This window comes from Myodes glareolus, chromosome 6, assembly GCF_982192425.1.
Source record: "Myodes glareolus chromosome 6, mMyoGla1.1, whole genome shotgun sequence".
Taxonomy (NCBI): domain Eukaryota; kingdom Metazoa; phylum Chordata; class Mammalia; order Rodentia; family Cricetidae; genus Myodes; species Myodes glareolus.
The window spans coordinates 54,647,089-54,664,775 of record NC_142031.1 but is presented as its reverse complement, the minus strand read 5'-3'; the positions used below and the strand labels follow the sequence as shown (position 1 = coordinate 54,664,775).

The 17,687-nt window shown below is 47.2% G+C and overlaps 1 protein-coding gene across 1 annotated transcript; it reads left to right on the top strand.

The window, feature by feature from the left end:
- The first annotated feature begins 6,179 nt into the window (after positions 1-6,179).
- Positions 6,180-17,469, top strand: Cmpk2 (cytidine/uridine monophosphate kinase 2). Its single transcript, XM_048439815.3, has 5 exons — positions 6,180-7,523; positions 8,878-8,992; positions 11,537-11,738; positions 14,149-14,382; positions 15,576-17,469. The coding sequence occupies exons 1-5, from the start codon at positions 6,849-6,851 to the stop codon at positions 15,697-15,699; spliced, it is 1,350 nt and encodes a 449-aa protein (XP_048295772.3). The 5' UTR covers positions 6,180-6,848; the 3' UTR covers positions 15,700-17,469.
- Positions 17,470-17,687: the final 218 nt, after the last annotated feature.

Sequence of the window (17,687 nt, the reverse complement as noted above, 5' to 3'; positions counted from 1 at the left end):
TACAGAGCCAGGATGTGGATTCATCCAAGAACCCATCCACAGACTGATGGGTAAGGAAGTATAACATAGGGGCTGGGAAGGTAACTCTGCTGGCAAAGGGCTTGACTTGTATTGCATTAACATTTCCTTAGGCAACGAAAACAACAAGAGTGTTTTCATCTCAGAGAGGGTAGCAGCGAAGGACGAAGTTCAGTTCCAGCCAAGCAATTCGGTGAGCCAATGAGTTTATTATATTTATAGAGCAGGGGGGATGGGCTACTTCTGAAGAAACATCGTGGCGGAGTCCCGCCCCAGCATGGATGAGGACCTCACGGAAACTGCACCATGCAGGTCCCCTTTCAGCTAATCTTAAACATATCCTAGGATTTCCCAAGATCGCTTGAGTTAGTGAGAGCAGAAAGGAAGGGGTCACAGGGAAATACCAGGCGAGGGTCTTGTGGCACTCCCCTCTTCTGTATACCATGGCACTATGTCAATAGCTCTTCCCTGTTACCACAGACTTGGATACCACTGCACTCTTTCCCTGATTAGTGAACAAGAAAACCTTTGGTTCAAAGTGGCGGTAAGATGAATGGGTTTTACCCTCAGCGGGAAAGACCATGCTTCAACATCTTGGAAGTGGCGGGCCTGAGTTTGATTCCCAGAACCTGTATAAATAATGCTGTGTGTGGCATCACCTGCCTGGAATCCCAGCACTGGGGATGGGGAGACAGCCAGATTCCTGCAACTTGCTAACAGATTCAGCTAGGCCCATTTTACCACAAACTGCAGCGGATCTGTCTGCCTTTGCCTTCCTCATTTCTACGACTACAAGTACAAGTTTCCATGTCAGGCTCTTTTACATAGATGCTAGAGATCTGAACTCAGGCCTTCATGCTTACAAGACAAATCCTTACCACCTGAGCCACAGCTCCGTCCACATTGTCATTTTTTTTTTTTTTTAGGAAACTTAACAGACTCCTGAGTTGGACTGTTCTAGCTCCCTCATTTTATCAGAATGGTGTTTGCACATGATCTGTGAGAAGTGAAAAAGTCTGATGGCTGAATCTTGGGTGTGGGGTCTGTGGTCAGGGTCTGGGTGATGTAGTTAAGGTACTGTGCTCAGGGACTGTGAGATGCAGCTGAGGTGCTCGGCTCAGGGACTGGGAGATGCAGCTGAGGTGCTGTGCTCAGGGACTGTGAGATGCAGCTGAGGTTCTGGGCCCAGGCTCTGTGTGATGCAGCTGAGGTGCTGTGCCCAGGTTCTGTATGATGCAGCTGAGATATTGCACTATGGACTTTTACTCCCTTCTCAGCAAACATCTCCTGAGATCTTTGTGAAGAGGAAAAATACTCATTTTCCAGAAGGAACAGAACACTGCCTGCCGGAAGCCGTTGTTGTGAATGGAAACAGAAACCTCTATTTATTTTCTGAACTGGGAAACCGAAAGTAAACTCTGCAGCACAAGTCTGTAGCTTAATGAAGCCAATTATGCCAGTGTTAGCTGACTCAAGTCCTTGAAATCTGAGTAATGGAAAATGCTGTAATCTCTGGCAGACTTGAGACATACCCTCTGTGAGGTCACACACACACATGACGTCAGCGTCAGGTGAAACAGCTGGTGAAAAGTGCTTCGGTGGATCAATCCCGGCTGAGTTGGAACCACGTACTTTGGGGTAGATTTTGTTAACTGCCTGGGATTTAATTGGCTTGTACCATTCTTTCAGGTAGTAATCAGAGCATGCTATCCTCAAACCATCTTCTTTTTTAAAGAATATATTTATTGAGATTGCCTGGCAAAGTTGTCATATAAAAATATCATCAAGTATGAATGAAATATAAATGTAATAGTAAGCTCCATTGTCAACTGACTAGATTTAGTGCTATGATGGGAACATCTGTTGGTTGTGTCGAGGCAAGTGGTCCCCTCTTGGATCCATACCCAGCCATTTGTCTGCCTGAGCTTCTGATACATCTGGGAAACACGGATAGTCGTGCGTTGCTCACACATGACATCATAATATCGAGGGGCTTGGTGCAGGTTCAGCACTAATGCAGTGCTTGATGGGACAGAGTGAAGAAGGCCCCCTCCCCTTATGAACCTGGCGCTGGGCTGCAGTTTGTGCATTGATTCATGCTACAGTTTAGGACACCTACCTCACTCAGGGAGCAAGATCTCAGTGGGTGTTTAATGCCGGCCACACTGCTTCACAACTGACTACCATAATAGCATTGCCTCATCTTTGCTGGTGAGACTTCTCTGCACAGGCCAGTTTCTTCATTCATTCATTCATCCATCCATCCATTCATTCACTCATGTATTCAGGCATGCTTTTTCTCATCTTCCTTTTCTTTGATGCATATTGATTGAAATTTCTCTGTGAAGTTGTCATATAAAATATCAATAGTTGGGAGTAAAACGTAAATCTGATAGCCGTCTTCACTCTCAACTTGACTAGGATTGAGTGATTGATTGCTTGAATAATTGATTTTGATGGAAACATTTGGATTTTCAGATGTTTCCAGGGAGTTTATCCAAGAAGGTAAGGCTTCTCTTAGTGTGAGTGTCACCATTCCCTAGGTTGCAGGCCGAGACTGAGTAACAGTGGAAAGAGAAATCGAGCCCCAGCATGCATCCCTTTCTACTTCCTTACTGCAGACGCAATGTGACCAGTCCCATCATGCCCCTGCCTCGATGCCTTCCCTACCATCTCCTTTCATGTCCCGAGACAATAGGAATTCTTTTCCCCTTCAGTTGGTTCAAGTCCGGAACTTGACCATGACAAGGGAGCAGTAGCTAATACAAGTGAGGAAGAGACATGCCCTGGTGTCAGGAGCTCACTAGTCAGTCCTATGTTGTTTCTGAGGGCAGGCCTGGCCTCTCCTAACTCCTGTTTCAGCAGAGAGTAGAGATCAGGAAAGTGTGGACTCCATTTCTGTATAATCGAGGGAGCTTGTGTGGTTGTGGAGGTCAGAGGACAGCCTTGGCGGTCAAGCCTTGCCTTCTACCTTGTTTGAGACAGGGTCTCCTATTGTTGGATTGTATGTGCACAGGTTTCTGGGGGATTCTCCAGTCTTGGCTTCTGCATACTTTAGAAACACTGAAATGTCACACACACACACACACACCCCTCACCACCACCACCACCCTACTTGGCTTTGCCTAGGTTCCAAACTCATGTCTTAATGCTTTTTTGGCAAGTGCTCTTTATCCCCAAAGCCCTCTTCATAATCCCAGACTTCCAATGGAACTTATATAAACATTTGCCTTATGCTACAAGACAACCATGTGTATTGACCAATGACCTCCATAGATACCAAAAACTTGTCAACTTGACTTTTGGGCTAATTTACAGTCCTGGTGTTCACAATGGCTTGAAGGCCCGGCCCGACGAGGGCGGCTGATTATAGATCACCTCAAGACTCTCCCCACACTCCCGTCACCATTTTCCTCCTCTGTGTTCTAGCAAAGCTGTTGCATGGCTGTTGTGCCTTCGGAGCAGAAAGACCACAGCCTTCAGGGACTGAGATCCACTCCTTCAGGGACTGAGATCTACTCACAAATGCCAAGGTGGGTGAGAAGCTCTTCTGCAGACTGCTGAAGGTCGGTGTGGGTCATGGCTGACCTCATGAGGCCCTGTTTGCTCTTTTCCCCTTGGCAGTCTCATGCTGAAACCAATTCAAATGCATTGTGATGAAAGCCAAAGGCCACCAGCATTGCTCCTGAGCCAGGGATCTGACTCCTGAGTACCTGTGCATTCCTAACATGCTCCATGCACTGTGGTGGGGACAAAGGGCTGTGTTGCTTTGCTGGGCTGTGCAGTCTGCTTACCAAATTGCAAACGTCATAGTCTCTAGAAACTCTGTCATTGAATTGTCACACGGAGAGTTCAGCAGTGATCACAGCATAGCATCTTTCATGCTTGGTCTTGGTGTCAGTTGGGCCTGACTTGGAGTCACCTGGGAAACACTCCCCTCTTCTTGATATTTGGTACTTATATACCTGCTTAGAGCTTCTGAACCCTTTTATTGCACTTGACTTGGGATTTGGACTCTAGAGTCGTCACTGTATGCATCTGCTTTGTTGACGTTCTCTTTCAGACCTCCTTATTTAACACTGTGATGACCAAATTTACTAGTGTATATTATGTGACAAGTTCTCTCTGTGAGGAATCCTTTACAGTCTGTGCTCTGTGAAGTCATGTGTCCTCACAGCTCTCATTTCTGTTGTTCTTTATTTCCTACACTTGAATTGACTAGCTAAAGCATAGCAAACCTAAGCCATTTTTCCATTTTATATTAGTTATTACATTTAAATGTCTTGAACTTACCCTTCCTGTTTTCTTTTTCTTTTATATGTGATGCATGGAATAATTTCATCTTGTTTGTTCTTTAGTCTGGCACCAGGAAGTGCTGAGTATGGGCCTGTGTTGTGAATGGAAACAGAAAGGACTGCTTTTCCAGCCTTGGGAAACTGAAAACAAATTCTCTAAGTGCTAGAGGTGAAAGGCTTTCCTTAGAATACCTGCCTGCCAAATGGATGGAGCTAGAAAGCATCATTTTGAGGGAGGTAACCCAGACACAGAAAGACAATTATCATATTATTCATTCATAAGTGGTTTTTAAACAAAAAGCAAAGAAAACCAGTCTACAAATCACAACCCCAGAGAACTTAGACAACAATGAGGACTCTAAGAGAGGCATACATTGATCTAATCTACATGGGAAGTAGAAAAAGAAAAGATCTCCTGAGTAAATTGGGAGTATGAGGACCTTCGGAGAGGGTTGAAGGGGAGAGGAGAGGTGGGGAGGGGAGCAGAGAAAAACGTGGCGCTCAATAAAAATCAAAAAATGAGAAAAAGAATACATGCCTACTACTCATAAATTTATTAATTCATCCACTCATCCCTTTGAAGGGACTTCTGAAAGTATTTTCTCAGCTTCTAGTTTCTCATCTCTGTGCCCCCAAGGGCAAATTGCTACAGGCACAATTATTCAGTCCGAACCAGATGGTGCCATCAGGCACTTTCTCCTAAGAACATTAACTTGGCACTCAAATATTTGACTTGCCGATGCTTGCTGTCCATTCATTAACTGTGCCCCAAAGCCAAGAGCAGCAGTTTCTGATCTAGTATTGGCGAGCAGTCTCTCTGTGGCTCTAGATGCTGTGTGTATGTGCAGGCCTTCCCAGCTCCTTCCAATGACTTTACACCAAGGTCAAAGCTCAAAGCTGATCTCCACCTCATTCTATTTAGAGGATGCCAGCACATTGTTATGGGTCCGGGCTTCAGTAAGTCAGAACTATTTTTTGTTGTTGTTGTTTTGCTTTCTATCAAGCTGGCTGAGGGTCAACATTCTATAAATCTCCCAATTTTGTGCAAAAAAAACTTTTATGCAAAAGAATTCAAGTTGTTTTGTCTTCATTCTTTTGTTTTATGCAACTTTCCTGGAATCTGATGGCCTGGAGTGGCTGGCCCCTTCCTCTTTTTCTTTATTCTCTTTGCCCTGTTTTTTTAAAATTTTATTATTATTATTTTTTAAGTTAGCCAATCTGGAAATGTGGGACACAGCCAATGGGAAAAAACGCCACAGTTACCACCTCCATTCAGACAACCCCGAGTAACTTCTCACCTTGTTGTGCTTCCTAGCCAGGGTTAGGTCTTAAACACTTCTTTTTTTTCTTTTTCTTTTTCAAAAACAAATTGTCTTGCAGGCTCCTTTCATTTTGTTTGTGTGACACCAAAAATATTTATTTCCAGGAATTAGAACCCCGGACTCTGATACTCTATCTGGGGTCCTGGGCCGTGAATCCACACAGGTTCCTGCAGCTCACCGTTGGAGGTGATGTGATTCTCAAACAGCTCACTCCAGATTCATTGCACATCCCATGCACATCACATCTTCTTGCTCTACCAACTGTATCGATGGATCTGTCACCGCGGCATTTTTACCCCTCTTTGTGCTGTGATAAATCCTAAATTAAATTGGGACCGTGACAGAGACACACACACATCTTTATTGTGAACCAGCAAGGCTAAGTGGTCTCGAGTCTCCTAAAACATAGCTAGGATACACACACACACACACACACACACACACACACACACACACACACACACACACACACACACACACACACGGGAGTGGAGGGAGAGAGACATTTCAAAACATTAGACACTAATGCAGGTGTCTAATTGGCAGTTATTCAATGTGGCAGCCTGGCCGCATAAACAGTTTGTAAGTGGCTCCTTGTGAGTAAGGAGCACCCTGGAGGAGTCCTTCATTTGGGAAGCTGGAGAACTGCCCAAACTGGTTGTAGGACTGGCTATCACGTGGTAAACTGAGGTCAGGATACCGCTAGCCTCTTGAAGGTCCCCGGAATCAGGTGCCTGTGCACAGGTGGGTCATGAAGCTGTGTGCGTGTGCTTTCTGGGAAGAGATCCCTTTGTGCCTCAGTTTCCATCTCTCCCAGTCCTCACCTGTCAGGAATGAGTAGCCTGGGAGAAGTTTAAAACTCCGCCTGGAAGCACCTGCCACCACAAAACCAAACCAGACCAAGCTGAGGCCTCGGGAGAGGCTGGAATTCTCACGGGCAGGCGTTGCCAGGGGACCACAGTGGCGCTAGCAACGCAGCGGAGCCTCAGGGCCAGGAGAATTTATTTCCTAACTGCCCGCAGGCGGTTAAGTGCGCGGTTGTGGTGGGAGGCGGAGAAGCCCAGGCGGGGAAAAGCGCGGCCACACCCGAGGTCCTGCCGGCAGCCGTCTTCGCTTTCGTTTCTCACCGCTTTCGTTTCTCACGGATCCAGGGCTTGTGGTCACCCGCAGTTTCGTTTCCGAGGCGTGGCGGAGGGCGCGGCCCGGGACACCTATGGCCTTAGTGAGCCGCCCTCGAGCCCCACTGTGGCTCGGGCGACTGTCGCGGCGGCTGTGCGCGCGGCACCGGGCCTGCACTGGGAACATGGTTCGGCAGCGGCGGTTCGCTGTAGAAATGCCGGATTGCTCCCTGACTCATTTCGTCCTAGGGGACACGGCAGGTCACCCGGACTCACGCTTGGCAGCACTGTTAGGGCCCCCGGGGCGCAGTTACGCGTTGTGCGTGCCTCTGGTCCCGGGCACAGGCTGCGGTCCCCGGGTGCAGGCGGCCCGGATGCACCAGCGTCTGCTGCTGCAGTTGCGCCGCGGTCCTTTGCAGCGGTGCCAGCTGAGCAAGCTGCTGGGCTACAGTCCCGGCGACCAGAAAGGTGAAGCCCAGCATGGCTTCCTGCTGCGCGACCCAAGCGACCACCCAGACACTCGGCGTGACTTGCTGCAGCTTCTGAACTCCTGCCAGGAGGCGGCGCACCCGCAGCTGGCCGAATTCCAGGCCGACTCTCAGGGCTTGCTGTGGCAGCGCTTGTGGGAGCTGCAGGGAGACAAGCAGGTGCAAGTGGACTGCGCATGCGTCCTGCCGGCACAGGAGCCCCTTCTACACCCATTGCTGCCAGATCTGCTCAACTCCGCTGTGTTCCAAGACCGAGATGCTGCAAGGGCGGTATTGGAGGAGGTAAGGAAGAGTTCTTTCCTTTTGGGGCTGAGTGGAGCTGGTTGGTCTGCCCCCGGCTGGTCAATCAAGTGCTTTCTGCCTGACTGGCTTGTTTGTTCGCATTCGTGAGACAGCTGGTGTGAGCAAGCTGTGCAGGCTCTATCTTCAGTATTTCTTGGGTAGGTTTCTGTCAACCGAGTGCTGAGTGCATGCGACACCTGGCTGAGCAATGCTTGCTGGGGATACATTCTCAAAGTCCTGCAGAGGGAGTAAAGAGTCCCCTGGGAATTGGGGGAGAATGAGGCCAGCCAGTAAAAGGGACAATTTGCTGAGCAGTGGTTCCGGATCTGGGATCTTGGGGGCACAGAAGATCACTACGTGATTTAGAGGGCTTAAGCATTTAACTGATTTGAGGGTCATATGCAGACCCTCTCCACTGTTCGAACCTTTTTTCTTTTATTTTCCCCATCATCTGTAAATGTTCCTGTAATGGAGAACAAGAGATTTCTGGCAGAGTCTCCAGCAAAAAATGCCTAGATTTGTTGTGTTGGTGCCTGGGACAGGCAGACAGGGCCTGCTGGTCTATGTAGCTAACCTTATTTCGCAAGCTGTTGGACACGACTAGAGGGTGGTCAGCCAGTGAGATGATTCCATGCCTGGCTCTTATGACTTGGTTCCCCAACACTCTGCCTCCGTTTCCTTAACCGTTCTGTTGGTAATAACAGAAGCATTCCCACCGATGGACCAGTCTAATACTAACAAAGCTCTTGGGAGCTTGCCTTGCTCACAGTAAGCACACCAATGAATGAGACTGGGCCTCAGCTGAAGGTCCTAGGGGCATGGGATGTCGTGATGAACAGTAAGGAAGTACAGATTCTTGGTAGGATCTCAGCTTGAAGCTGTATGAGCTGCGAGTACTTTTCTCAGCCTTCTGGGCCATTAGGAGGCTGTGTGTGCATACCTGGTGTGTGTGTGTGTGTGTGTATTGGGGGCTGGTGGGGGTAGATGCACTTGTCTGGTTACCTCTATAGGGCAGTTCATAAGTTCATGTACATGGGACCTCTTGTTCCTATAGCAGAGCCTGGAGTTTCATTATGCCTGTGGTTGGAATTATGTGTCTACTTGTCCTTCCTATAGGGTGGGCTAGCCAGTGTAGGACTGAGGTTGTGTTACCCAGACATTTGCAGCCTTGTTGCTGTTGTTGTTTTTGAGTGTGTTTCAGCTTCTAAATTCTAGAAGCCCATGCGCCAGTTCAATCGAGAAAAGATCTCTTTAGCACTGGGCAGCGCTGTCTTTGGCAGAATAACGACAGGTTCGCAGAAGCCCTGGGGCTTCCTTGTTTATACAGTTTTATTTATTTTTCCCTCTTGTACAGTGCACATCCTTTATTCCTGAAGCCCGCGCAGTGCTTGACCTGGTTGACCAATGCCCAAGGGAGATTCAGAAAGGAAAGTTCCAGGTCATCGCCATTGAAGGACTGGATGCCACTGGTAAGTGAGCACTGCTCCGTAGTTATTGTCACCGCCACGGACCGACCAGCTGCAGGAGGAAGTCCTTGTAATACTAAATGCCATACAGAACCGTCTGTGAGTCTCTATGCCAGGCTGACCATTGGGCACGAGAAGGGAGGTCAATGGAGGTCCTGTCAGAGGAGACCCAAGGAGATACCCAGGCTACATTCTAGGAACAAATAAGAGCAGGGCAGATGTTGAAAACAAGGAAGGTGGATGCAATGACTGGACAGAGGCACAGCTTATGTCCAGGAGCCACAGCGTGTTCAGGGGCCCCTGGTAAAGCAACCTGGAGAAAGGAGGCAATACAAGCTTCCTGGACAAATCAAGGCGGTCAGAGTATGAAAATGTGTCAACACTGTAACAAGAACTTTCAAGTCCTGGGAAAGGCTGAAGGTGGAGGATGCTATTATCTTTAGGCTTCTCCTGTGGCACTTGGGTGGGTACAGACTGCTGCCGTACCCTTGTTTTGGAGGTTGTATCTTTTTTTTTATTAATTTGACACAGGATTATAGGTACACTGGAGACTTTAAATGAGAAAAAGCCTCCATCTGATTGTCCTGTAGGAAAGTTGTTAGAACCATTTTTTTTTCTTGATCGATGATTGATATAGGAGGACCCCACACACTGCTGGTGGTACCACCTAGGGCAGGTGGTTCTGAGCTGTATAGAAAACAGTCTACGCCACACAGGAGGACTAAGCCAGTAAGCATCCTTCCTCCATCATCTCTGCTTTAGTTTCTGTCTACCTGTATCCCTAACCTGTTTTCCCTCGGTCATGGAGTGTAGCCTGGGAGTTGTAAGATGAAATTCATTTCCTGATGAGAGTTTTGGTCCAGGCTCCATCACAGCCACAGAGAGTAAACTAGGGTCACGGTGCCGGTGACTAGGGATTTCTCACAGGCTAGGTAAGTGCTTTGCCGCCGCCGATCCACTTCCCTGGTCCCAGGCTGTTATCTTGAACAATGCCAAAGGTACTTTCCACACGAGTATCTTTTGTGTCACAGCTGGGTGGCACAGTGGGCAAGCTGTGACTCACTGCCCTGGCTCTGCCTGCTTCAGCAGCTCTGGGCACGGTGCCAAGGCCTGGCTGAGGTTGGCTTTTAGCCACTGCTAGAATTTTTAACATTAGCTGCCCATTGTGGTTTTTTGATCATTTTCTTTTCTCTCTCTCTCTTTTTTTTTTCTGTTTGGTCCAGTGTGTTTTTATTGTCAGCTGTTTTTGTATTTAGAGATAATTCACACTCTGTGGGACAAAAGGAAGATACAGACCTTTACCCTCAACACACCTATGCACACGCATGAAGTTCAGAAAGCGACAACAAGGAACAAGGAGAGGAGGAAGGGGTAGCTTCATGGCCACGGCTGAGTGCTGGGCCCAGCCCCACAAAGGAGGCCCCTGTGAATGGCTCCATTACCTTCTTACGTAGAACGGGGCATTCAGAGCATGCTGTGCCCATAGCACACACCAAAGTGGACAGCACTGTTGGGATCTGCCTGAACAGACCAAGAGAAGAGTAAACAAACAGTTGGTGATGAAGTCTTGGCACTCGAAGCGTTAAACATGATAGAGGAAAAAGGCCTTGAGTGTAAACAGTTGGAGCTCAGTGAGGCCAGCGAAGAATATCTGTCTAGAACAGATTACGCTTATCACTGTCGTCCTGGGCTCCAGGCAAAGGCTGGTACATCTGAGATGGGTCCAGGGCAGTGTGACACCCAGGGCTATGCAAAAAGGAGTCCAAAAATATACCTAAATCTACTCTAAAGGTGGCGGGGGTGACTTGAACTCTGACAAGTCACTCTTGGCTCCAAACACCAGGCACAGAGTATCAGGCATAGGCGCAGGGACTTTGAAAGGGAGTTGAGCAGAAGTGCAGTGGGGCTGGAGCAGGTGGAGAGGAGCCGGGAGAAGTGGAGTAGCTGAGAAGTGGAGTGGGGCTGGAGCAGGTGGAGAGAAGCTGGGAGAAATGGAGTAGCTGAGAAGTGGAGTGGGGCTGGAGCAGGTAGAGAGGAGCTGGGAGAAATGGAGTAGCTGAGAAGTGGAGTGGAGCTGGAGCAGATGGAGAGGAGCCAGGAGAAGTGGAGCAGGTGGAGAGGAGCTTGGAGAAGTACTGCAGCAGTGGAGCAGGTGGATCTTGAAGAGGAATGAACAGAAGTGGAAGAAGAGCTCTGGAGGGGCCCTGAAGGGGAAGAGGGAAAGGAGAAGGCTTTTAGTTAGATTTCTGATGCTGTACATCTGACAGTTTTCAGATCCCATCATGAAGCAAAGTTAGGGCCGGAACTCAAGTAGGACCTGGAGGCAGGAGCTGACACAGAGGCTGCTGGAGGGGTCTACTTGCTGGCTTGCTCCTCAAGGCTCTGTGCAGTCTGCTTTCTTATAGAACCCAGGGTGTTATGTAATCACTTCTGTTGAATTGCAGAGTAAAGACCTTTGCTCTTCCTTGGTGAGTAGGTTAGCACTAACCTTTGGGAGGGACAGTGAGGGCTTTAGCTCAGAAGGTTCTGTTTCATTTATGTCTGCAGGTAAAAGCACCGTGACCCAGGCAGTGTCGGAGTCTCTCCAGGCCGTCCTCCTACAGTCACCACCCCCCTGCATCAGCCAGTGGAGGAAAATCTTTGATGACGAACCAACCATCATTCGAAGGGCATTTTACTCTTTGGGAAATTATCTGGTGGCTTCTGAAATAGCTAAAGAGTCAGCCAGGTTCCCTGTTATTGTAGACAGGTGGGTAATGACTTCTCTGCAGCACATTATTCTCTCTCTCTCTCTCTCTCTCTCTCTCTCTCTCTCTCTCTCTCTCTCTCTCTCTCTCTCCATATATATTCAGGTGCTCAATTGTGAACATGCATTATGATTACAAGGGGAATACTGAATTATTAACTACTTATGTCACATTCTGATGTTTTACACTAATATCTGAATAGTGCCTTGGGTAGGTTGGAATCAGTCTCTGTAGTTAACTAATAAGGAACATGGATCATCAACTAACATGAATCATAACTACCAGATATCATTCCTCTCATTATCATAATCAATGGCAACCTCTGGGCTAATGTAGGGGCCTATCATGTGGTCCCTACTGTGTCCTTTGCCCTCTAGTAAAAAGTTCCAAAAACTATTGAAAATGAAAGGATGGAGGGGTAGCTATGGTCACACAGCCTAAGTGGTCTGCCAGCCTTGGAGAATCGTTAAACATTGAAACAGTCTTCTTTTTCCTGGGAACTTCAGTTTATATGATAAGTACTTGCTGTAGGTGATTCTTCCTTGATGTTGAATATGGTGTTTTACATTTGTTCACTTTATAATAGAATGTTGCCTGAACAGGACAAGAATCTGATTGCAAGGTTGGGAAGGGAGCCTTTACTAACAATGCTTTGCATTTGGGTCGACAGAGGCCCCAAATGCCCATCAATGCCTGATTGGCAACTTAGAGAGAGGGAGGGGGGAGAGGAAGGAAGGAAGGAAGGAAGAAAGGAAAGAGGAGAGAGAGAGAGAGAGAGAGAGAGAGAGAGAGAGAGAGAGAGAGAGAGAGGGAGAGAGGGAGAGAGGGATAAAGACAATAAAAAGGAAATGCATGGGATCTTGGTCTCCTTTGCTCTGAGTCATTCTCTCCAATGGTCACCTTTGATTCCAGAATATTGTCTGTATCATGGGTGACCATCTTCCAACAAGGGTTGAGTCTACCCACTAGGCAACAGCAACTCTTTCATGGGGACCACATCCCTCCTGACTAATCTTGAGTTTATGATCAGCCAGGTCACATCTAGACCAAGACTGACTAGCTATGTGTGTATCTTGTATCCCAACAATTTTACCCATTCCCTACTTAATCTTAGAGCTGATGTCTGTACGCCCAAGGGCAAAGCTAAGAATACAGGTGCCTTCTGTCCTGGTGGGACTCTACAGGACTGTTAGGAACCCCTTTCCTGCTTTTCACCATTGGTTTTGATGATGGTGGCTGGGCTTGATTTTTTGGGACACACAGAGTTGAGCCCCTGTTCTAGTAACATTGCACACGTATGTTAGTAAATATCATCCATTGACATATGCATGTGGGCATCAACAACCATTAGGAGCATTTCATGCTAATAAACTCCATCCATTAATAGACATAAGAAACACACACTTATTGTATGCCTACTATGTGCTGGTTTTGTAGTTTTTGTGTTTGAGAACACAGAAGTGACTAAGGAGCTTTCCCCACTTGGTGAATACATCACCTATGGAGGAGACAGGATTTCACACCTGAGACAGTAGCCGTGGTCCCTAGTAAGAAGTTCCTCAGTAGAATCTCCTCCAACATATGAGGAGCCAGAGGAGGAGCATGGCTTCCATGTGGGGCCCTCATGGGAGCAGGACTGTGAAGGCAGAGCAGGGACTTCGCTAGTTGAGGGTATCATCATTGCCCGGAGGTGCAGTGTGTGTCCAAGCAGCATGGCATGGTATGTGGTCCATGCTGGGAGAAAGTTCCATGTCTCACAAGGAGACAGAATCCTTTCATGTGGGTGGTGGACAGCTGTTGGATTTCCAGAAACTATGCTAGGTTCTTTTCTCTATATGGCCACGACTGTCTTTTCTACAGCTGCCTAGCTTGGTGCCCTCACGGTGTAATTACCACCACACAGTTAGACAGCTAGATCTCTGTGAAGGGAGGAGGGGTGGTGGTCCTGCCTCCTTTCCATGAACATGGATTTCATGGGCAGTTTGAGTTTGGCACTGGGAGAAATGGCCCAGGCCAGGCAGACTTGACTAGCTTGGGACATAGTGTTAAATACAAAGGCACTATTGAGCTAACCTGCCATCCCTACCTCGTGGCTACCTAGAAGTTAGTGTACTGAAGAGCCAGAAAGGTTTGACACCTGTTCTTATGGTATGTGATAGTTTTAATTAGATATATGATTTCATGACTAACCTACATGTTACTATTGTTGTTGACTCTGATTTTTGTGAATATATATATATATATATATATATATATATATATATACACACACACACACATACATACATTTCAAACATATCTCATGTGTGTGGTGCTGGGAAGAATTTAGCAGAGCCAACCCCATTTGATTCTTCTCAAATGGTATCTTGACTTCTTCCAAAGATGAGAGCTCACCACTGCCTTGTTCCCCAGGTACTGGCATAGCACGGCCACCTATGCCATAGCCACTGAGGTGAGTGGAGGTCCACAGTACCTGCCCCCTGCCCACCACCCTGTGTACCAGTGGCCAGAAGACCTGCTGAAGCCTGACCTGGTCCTGCTGCTCACGGTGAATCCTGAGGAGAGAGTGAAGAGACTGGAGGGCCGGGGCCTGGAGAAAACTAAAGAGGAGGCTGAGCTTGAGGCCAATAATGTGTTCCGTCAGAAGTAAGTGCCTCCAGAGTGATGGGAGCCGTGGCAGCCCCTAGAGTCCCTGAGCCAGGATCACAACCACTTTAGGATACAGAGTGAAGGACACAGTCCCTGTGCGTCAAGGGGCAATGTCCCTAAGCCACCCCAGTCTCTGTCACCATGCTTGTTACCATCTGACTTCAGTATGGCCACTTGAAAACAATGGGGTTTCTATGTTAGAAATGGCAGGACTTTGATTAAAACTCAAAGTTTCAGGATTGGGGACATACTCTGTATAAGCAAGAGGACCTGGGTTTGACCTTCAGCATCTGTCTCAGTCAGGGTTCTATTGCTGTGAAGAGACACCATGACCACGGTAACTCTTATAAAGGAAAGCATTTCTTTATGGTAACTCTTATAAAGGAAAGCATTTCTTTGGGTCTGGCCTGCAGTTTCAGAGGTTCATCATCACATCAGGGAACATGGCAGCACACAGGCAGAGATGGTGCCAGAGAAGATGCCAAGAGTTCTATATTCTGGATTCCTAGGCAGCAGGGAGAGAGAGACATTGGGCCTATTGGGATTCTGACACCACAAAGCCTGCCCTCAGGGAGACTCTTCCTCCAACAAGACCACACCTCCTAATCCTTCTAAGTAGTGCCACTCCCTGGTGACTAAGCATTCACATCTATGAACCTAAGGGACCATTCTTATTCAAACCACTACATTCCCATCCCTGAACCCCATAGGCTTGTAGCCATATCACAATGCAAAAAAAAAAAAAATGCTTTCAGTCCAACTTCAGAAGTCCCCATAGTCTATCACAGTCTCAACAATGATTCAAAGTTCAAAGTCTCTTCAGGGACTCATGGCATCTATGCATGGGTCTCTAACTCTAGGATGATCTTTGGGGATGTGAAGTGGGCCTCAGCTGCCTTCTCTGTCATGGGAACGAAGCGGGTCCTTCCCAGTTAACTCTGAGTATACACCGAGAAGAAAGGACCAGGATACATGATTGGCAGGTAGTAGGTTGCCAGTTATGACACACCACAGCTTACTAATCTGTCACTGAATAAATGCCACCAGATCTGTTTAGGGGCAGTGATGGTCACAAGGGTGAAGGAGACTGGGGTTTGCCCCAAGCCACAGTGACAAGTCAAGGAAGTGGCTTTTGCAGGATGAACTTGGTAGGAGAGGAAGCTGACTTTTCCCCTTCTCTCTGTCTCCAGGGTGGAAGTGACCTACCAGCGTATGGAGAACCCAAGCTGCCACATGGTCGATGCCAGTCCCTCGAGAGAGACTGTCCTACAGAACGTTTTGCAGCTGATTCGGAACTCTGGTCATTCATTGTAGTTCCTCCGGCCACGTGCCTCATCACACCCAAAGAGAAGTTGCGTGATGCGCCTGTACCCAATGCTTGTCTGCAGCATCTTAGATTCGGGTGCTATGAGCATACTAAGGGGGAGAAAACTGGGGAATTTTTGCTTTATCCCTGACAGACAGAACCAGTCAGCAGCTGCTGGTCCTTTTTTTTGCCTGGCCACGTACCACCATCTTCTTGGGATAGACTTTAACACCGTGGCCACCTAGAAAGGTCTTCTGATCCAGTGGGTGAGCCTACGGAGGTCTTCCTGCACCTGGAAGCTGAGGATATTAGATGTGTCCCATACTGATCAATTGTGATGGGCTAGCCTCATTTCCTTTCGTCCTAAATCCTATAGCTAAGCATTGTCACAGAGCCAGGCTGTCCCCGGATATTCCATTGGAGCCATTTATGGTTGGGGACACTTGCAAAGAAGTCATTGATCTTGCCTCAGAGGTTCAAAGAGCACCGTGGGCACCCGAATGAGCATTCAGACCTGCAGGGACATGCATCCCTAAGCTGCTGGCATGCCAACCCCTCTCGTTCTCCTTTGCTTGTCTGCGTTCCAATTCTCTCCTTTGAAATCCAGTCATGAGTGTAATGAGCAGTCTGCACGGAGCTGGATGCGTTTCACTTACTCAACGCACTGATTTGTTTTTATTGATGTTTACATTGTGTGTTTCCTCCATCTAGGAGTTGTGAGTCACTCACTAAAACCGAGGCCAAGGAGCTAAATACAGCATTTGCTGTGTGTTTTCATTACACAAATTTGATTTGTCTTAATAAACTCCGTGGATGCTGGAGTGAGATTTCAGAGTAAATTATCTTGCACTTTGAATGTCTTCTGATTACATGTGAAGCTGTGGCATCATCTTGAAGGGTTCTTTTGGAGAGAGAAAGGAGCCCTGGAAGGGAGGAGTCCCGGTGGCTCTGTAGCCTTGGCTGAGGCATGGAACATTGATAGTGTTAGCAGTTTGATCTGAAAGAAGACACTTGGTGGGCCTGGTGGCTCAGACCTCTAGTAATATTTACTTGGGAGGCTGAGACAGGAAAATTGAAAGTTCAAGGCCTTCCTGAGCTACAGCCTATGTGCAGGGCTAGCCTGGGCAATGCAGTGAGATCTTGTCTCAAGAGGAAAAGTATGAAGAGGACTGGGGGTGAAGCTCCATAGCACAACCCTGCCCTGAATATTCTATCCCTGGGTTCAGGTCCTGGGTTCCATTCTCAGTACCATAAAAAAGTATAAGCAGAAAAACAAATAAATATGAATAAGCAATTACACAATAAAGGGAATAAGTTATTTTTTGTCATAAAGAGGTGGTTGGGTCAGATTATTATTTAACATTCCAATTTTGGTGTGGATGCCTCTCTACATCATTTTGGTCCCATATCCCATATCCCATTTTATAGGAAGAATTTGTCCCCAAGAAATTACAGGGAAAGCTTTATCAGCTTTACCTTAATCTTAAATTATAATGAGATTTAGCATTAACATATCAATATCACATTTTTGTCTCTTTTGGAACTATGTATAACTTATACATAATGTATCTCTGTATATAAGTATGCTGTTGGCTTCAGTAGAACATATTTTTAAAGCTGGTAAATAGCATTAGGGCTCTCTAATGTGGTGGCTACTTCCACAAAGTGTTTTGTTCAAGCCATTCTGAGACAACTGCACCAGCGGCCCGGAAGAAAATCTTTGTATTCTCTTTATGAAACCTACCAGGGAATAAACATGCTGTGATTTTTCTAGCCCACTCTGTTATTACGGTTGTGTGACATATTTGTCTGAACATCCCCACGCGAGTTTGTCTTTCCACAGTCTATGGTTCTTATGTACATAAGAAAGTGGAAGGTAACAGTTTGGAATCTGTGGTCAGTGAGCTTTGGTGGGGAAATGTTTGTTTCAAACATTATTTTCACATCACAAATATCAAAGGGATTAAAAAGAAATCCGTTCTCTAGACAGATGAGA

Coding starts and splice junctions, on each gene's coding strand:
- Cmpk2 (XM_048439815.3), top strand. CDS start 6,849: ATGGCCTTAGTGAGCCGCCCTCGAGCCCCACTGTGGCTCGGGCGACTG. Junction 8,993..11,536: donor TGAAGGACTGGATGCCACTG/GTAAGTGAGCAC, acceptor TTATGTCTGCAG/GTAAAAGCACCGTGACCCAG. Junction 11,739..14,148: donor TTCCCTGTTATTGTAGACAG/GTGGGTAATGAC, acceptor CTTGTTCCCCAG/GTACTGGCATAGCACGGCCA.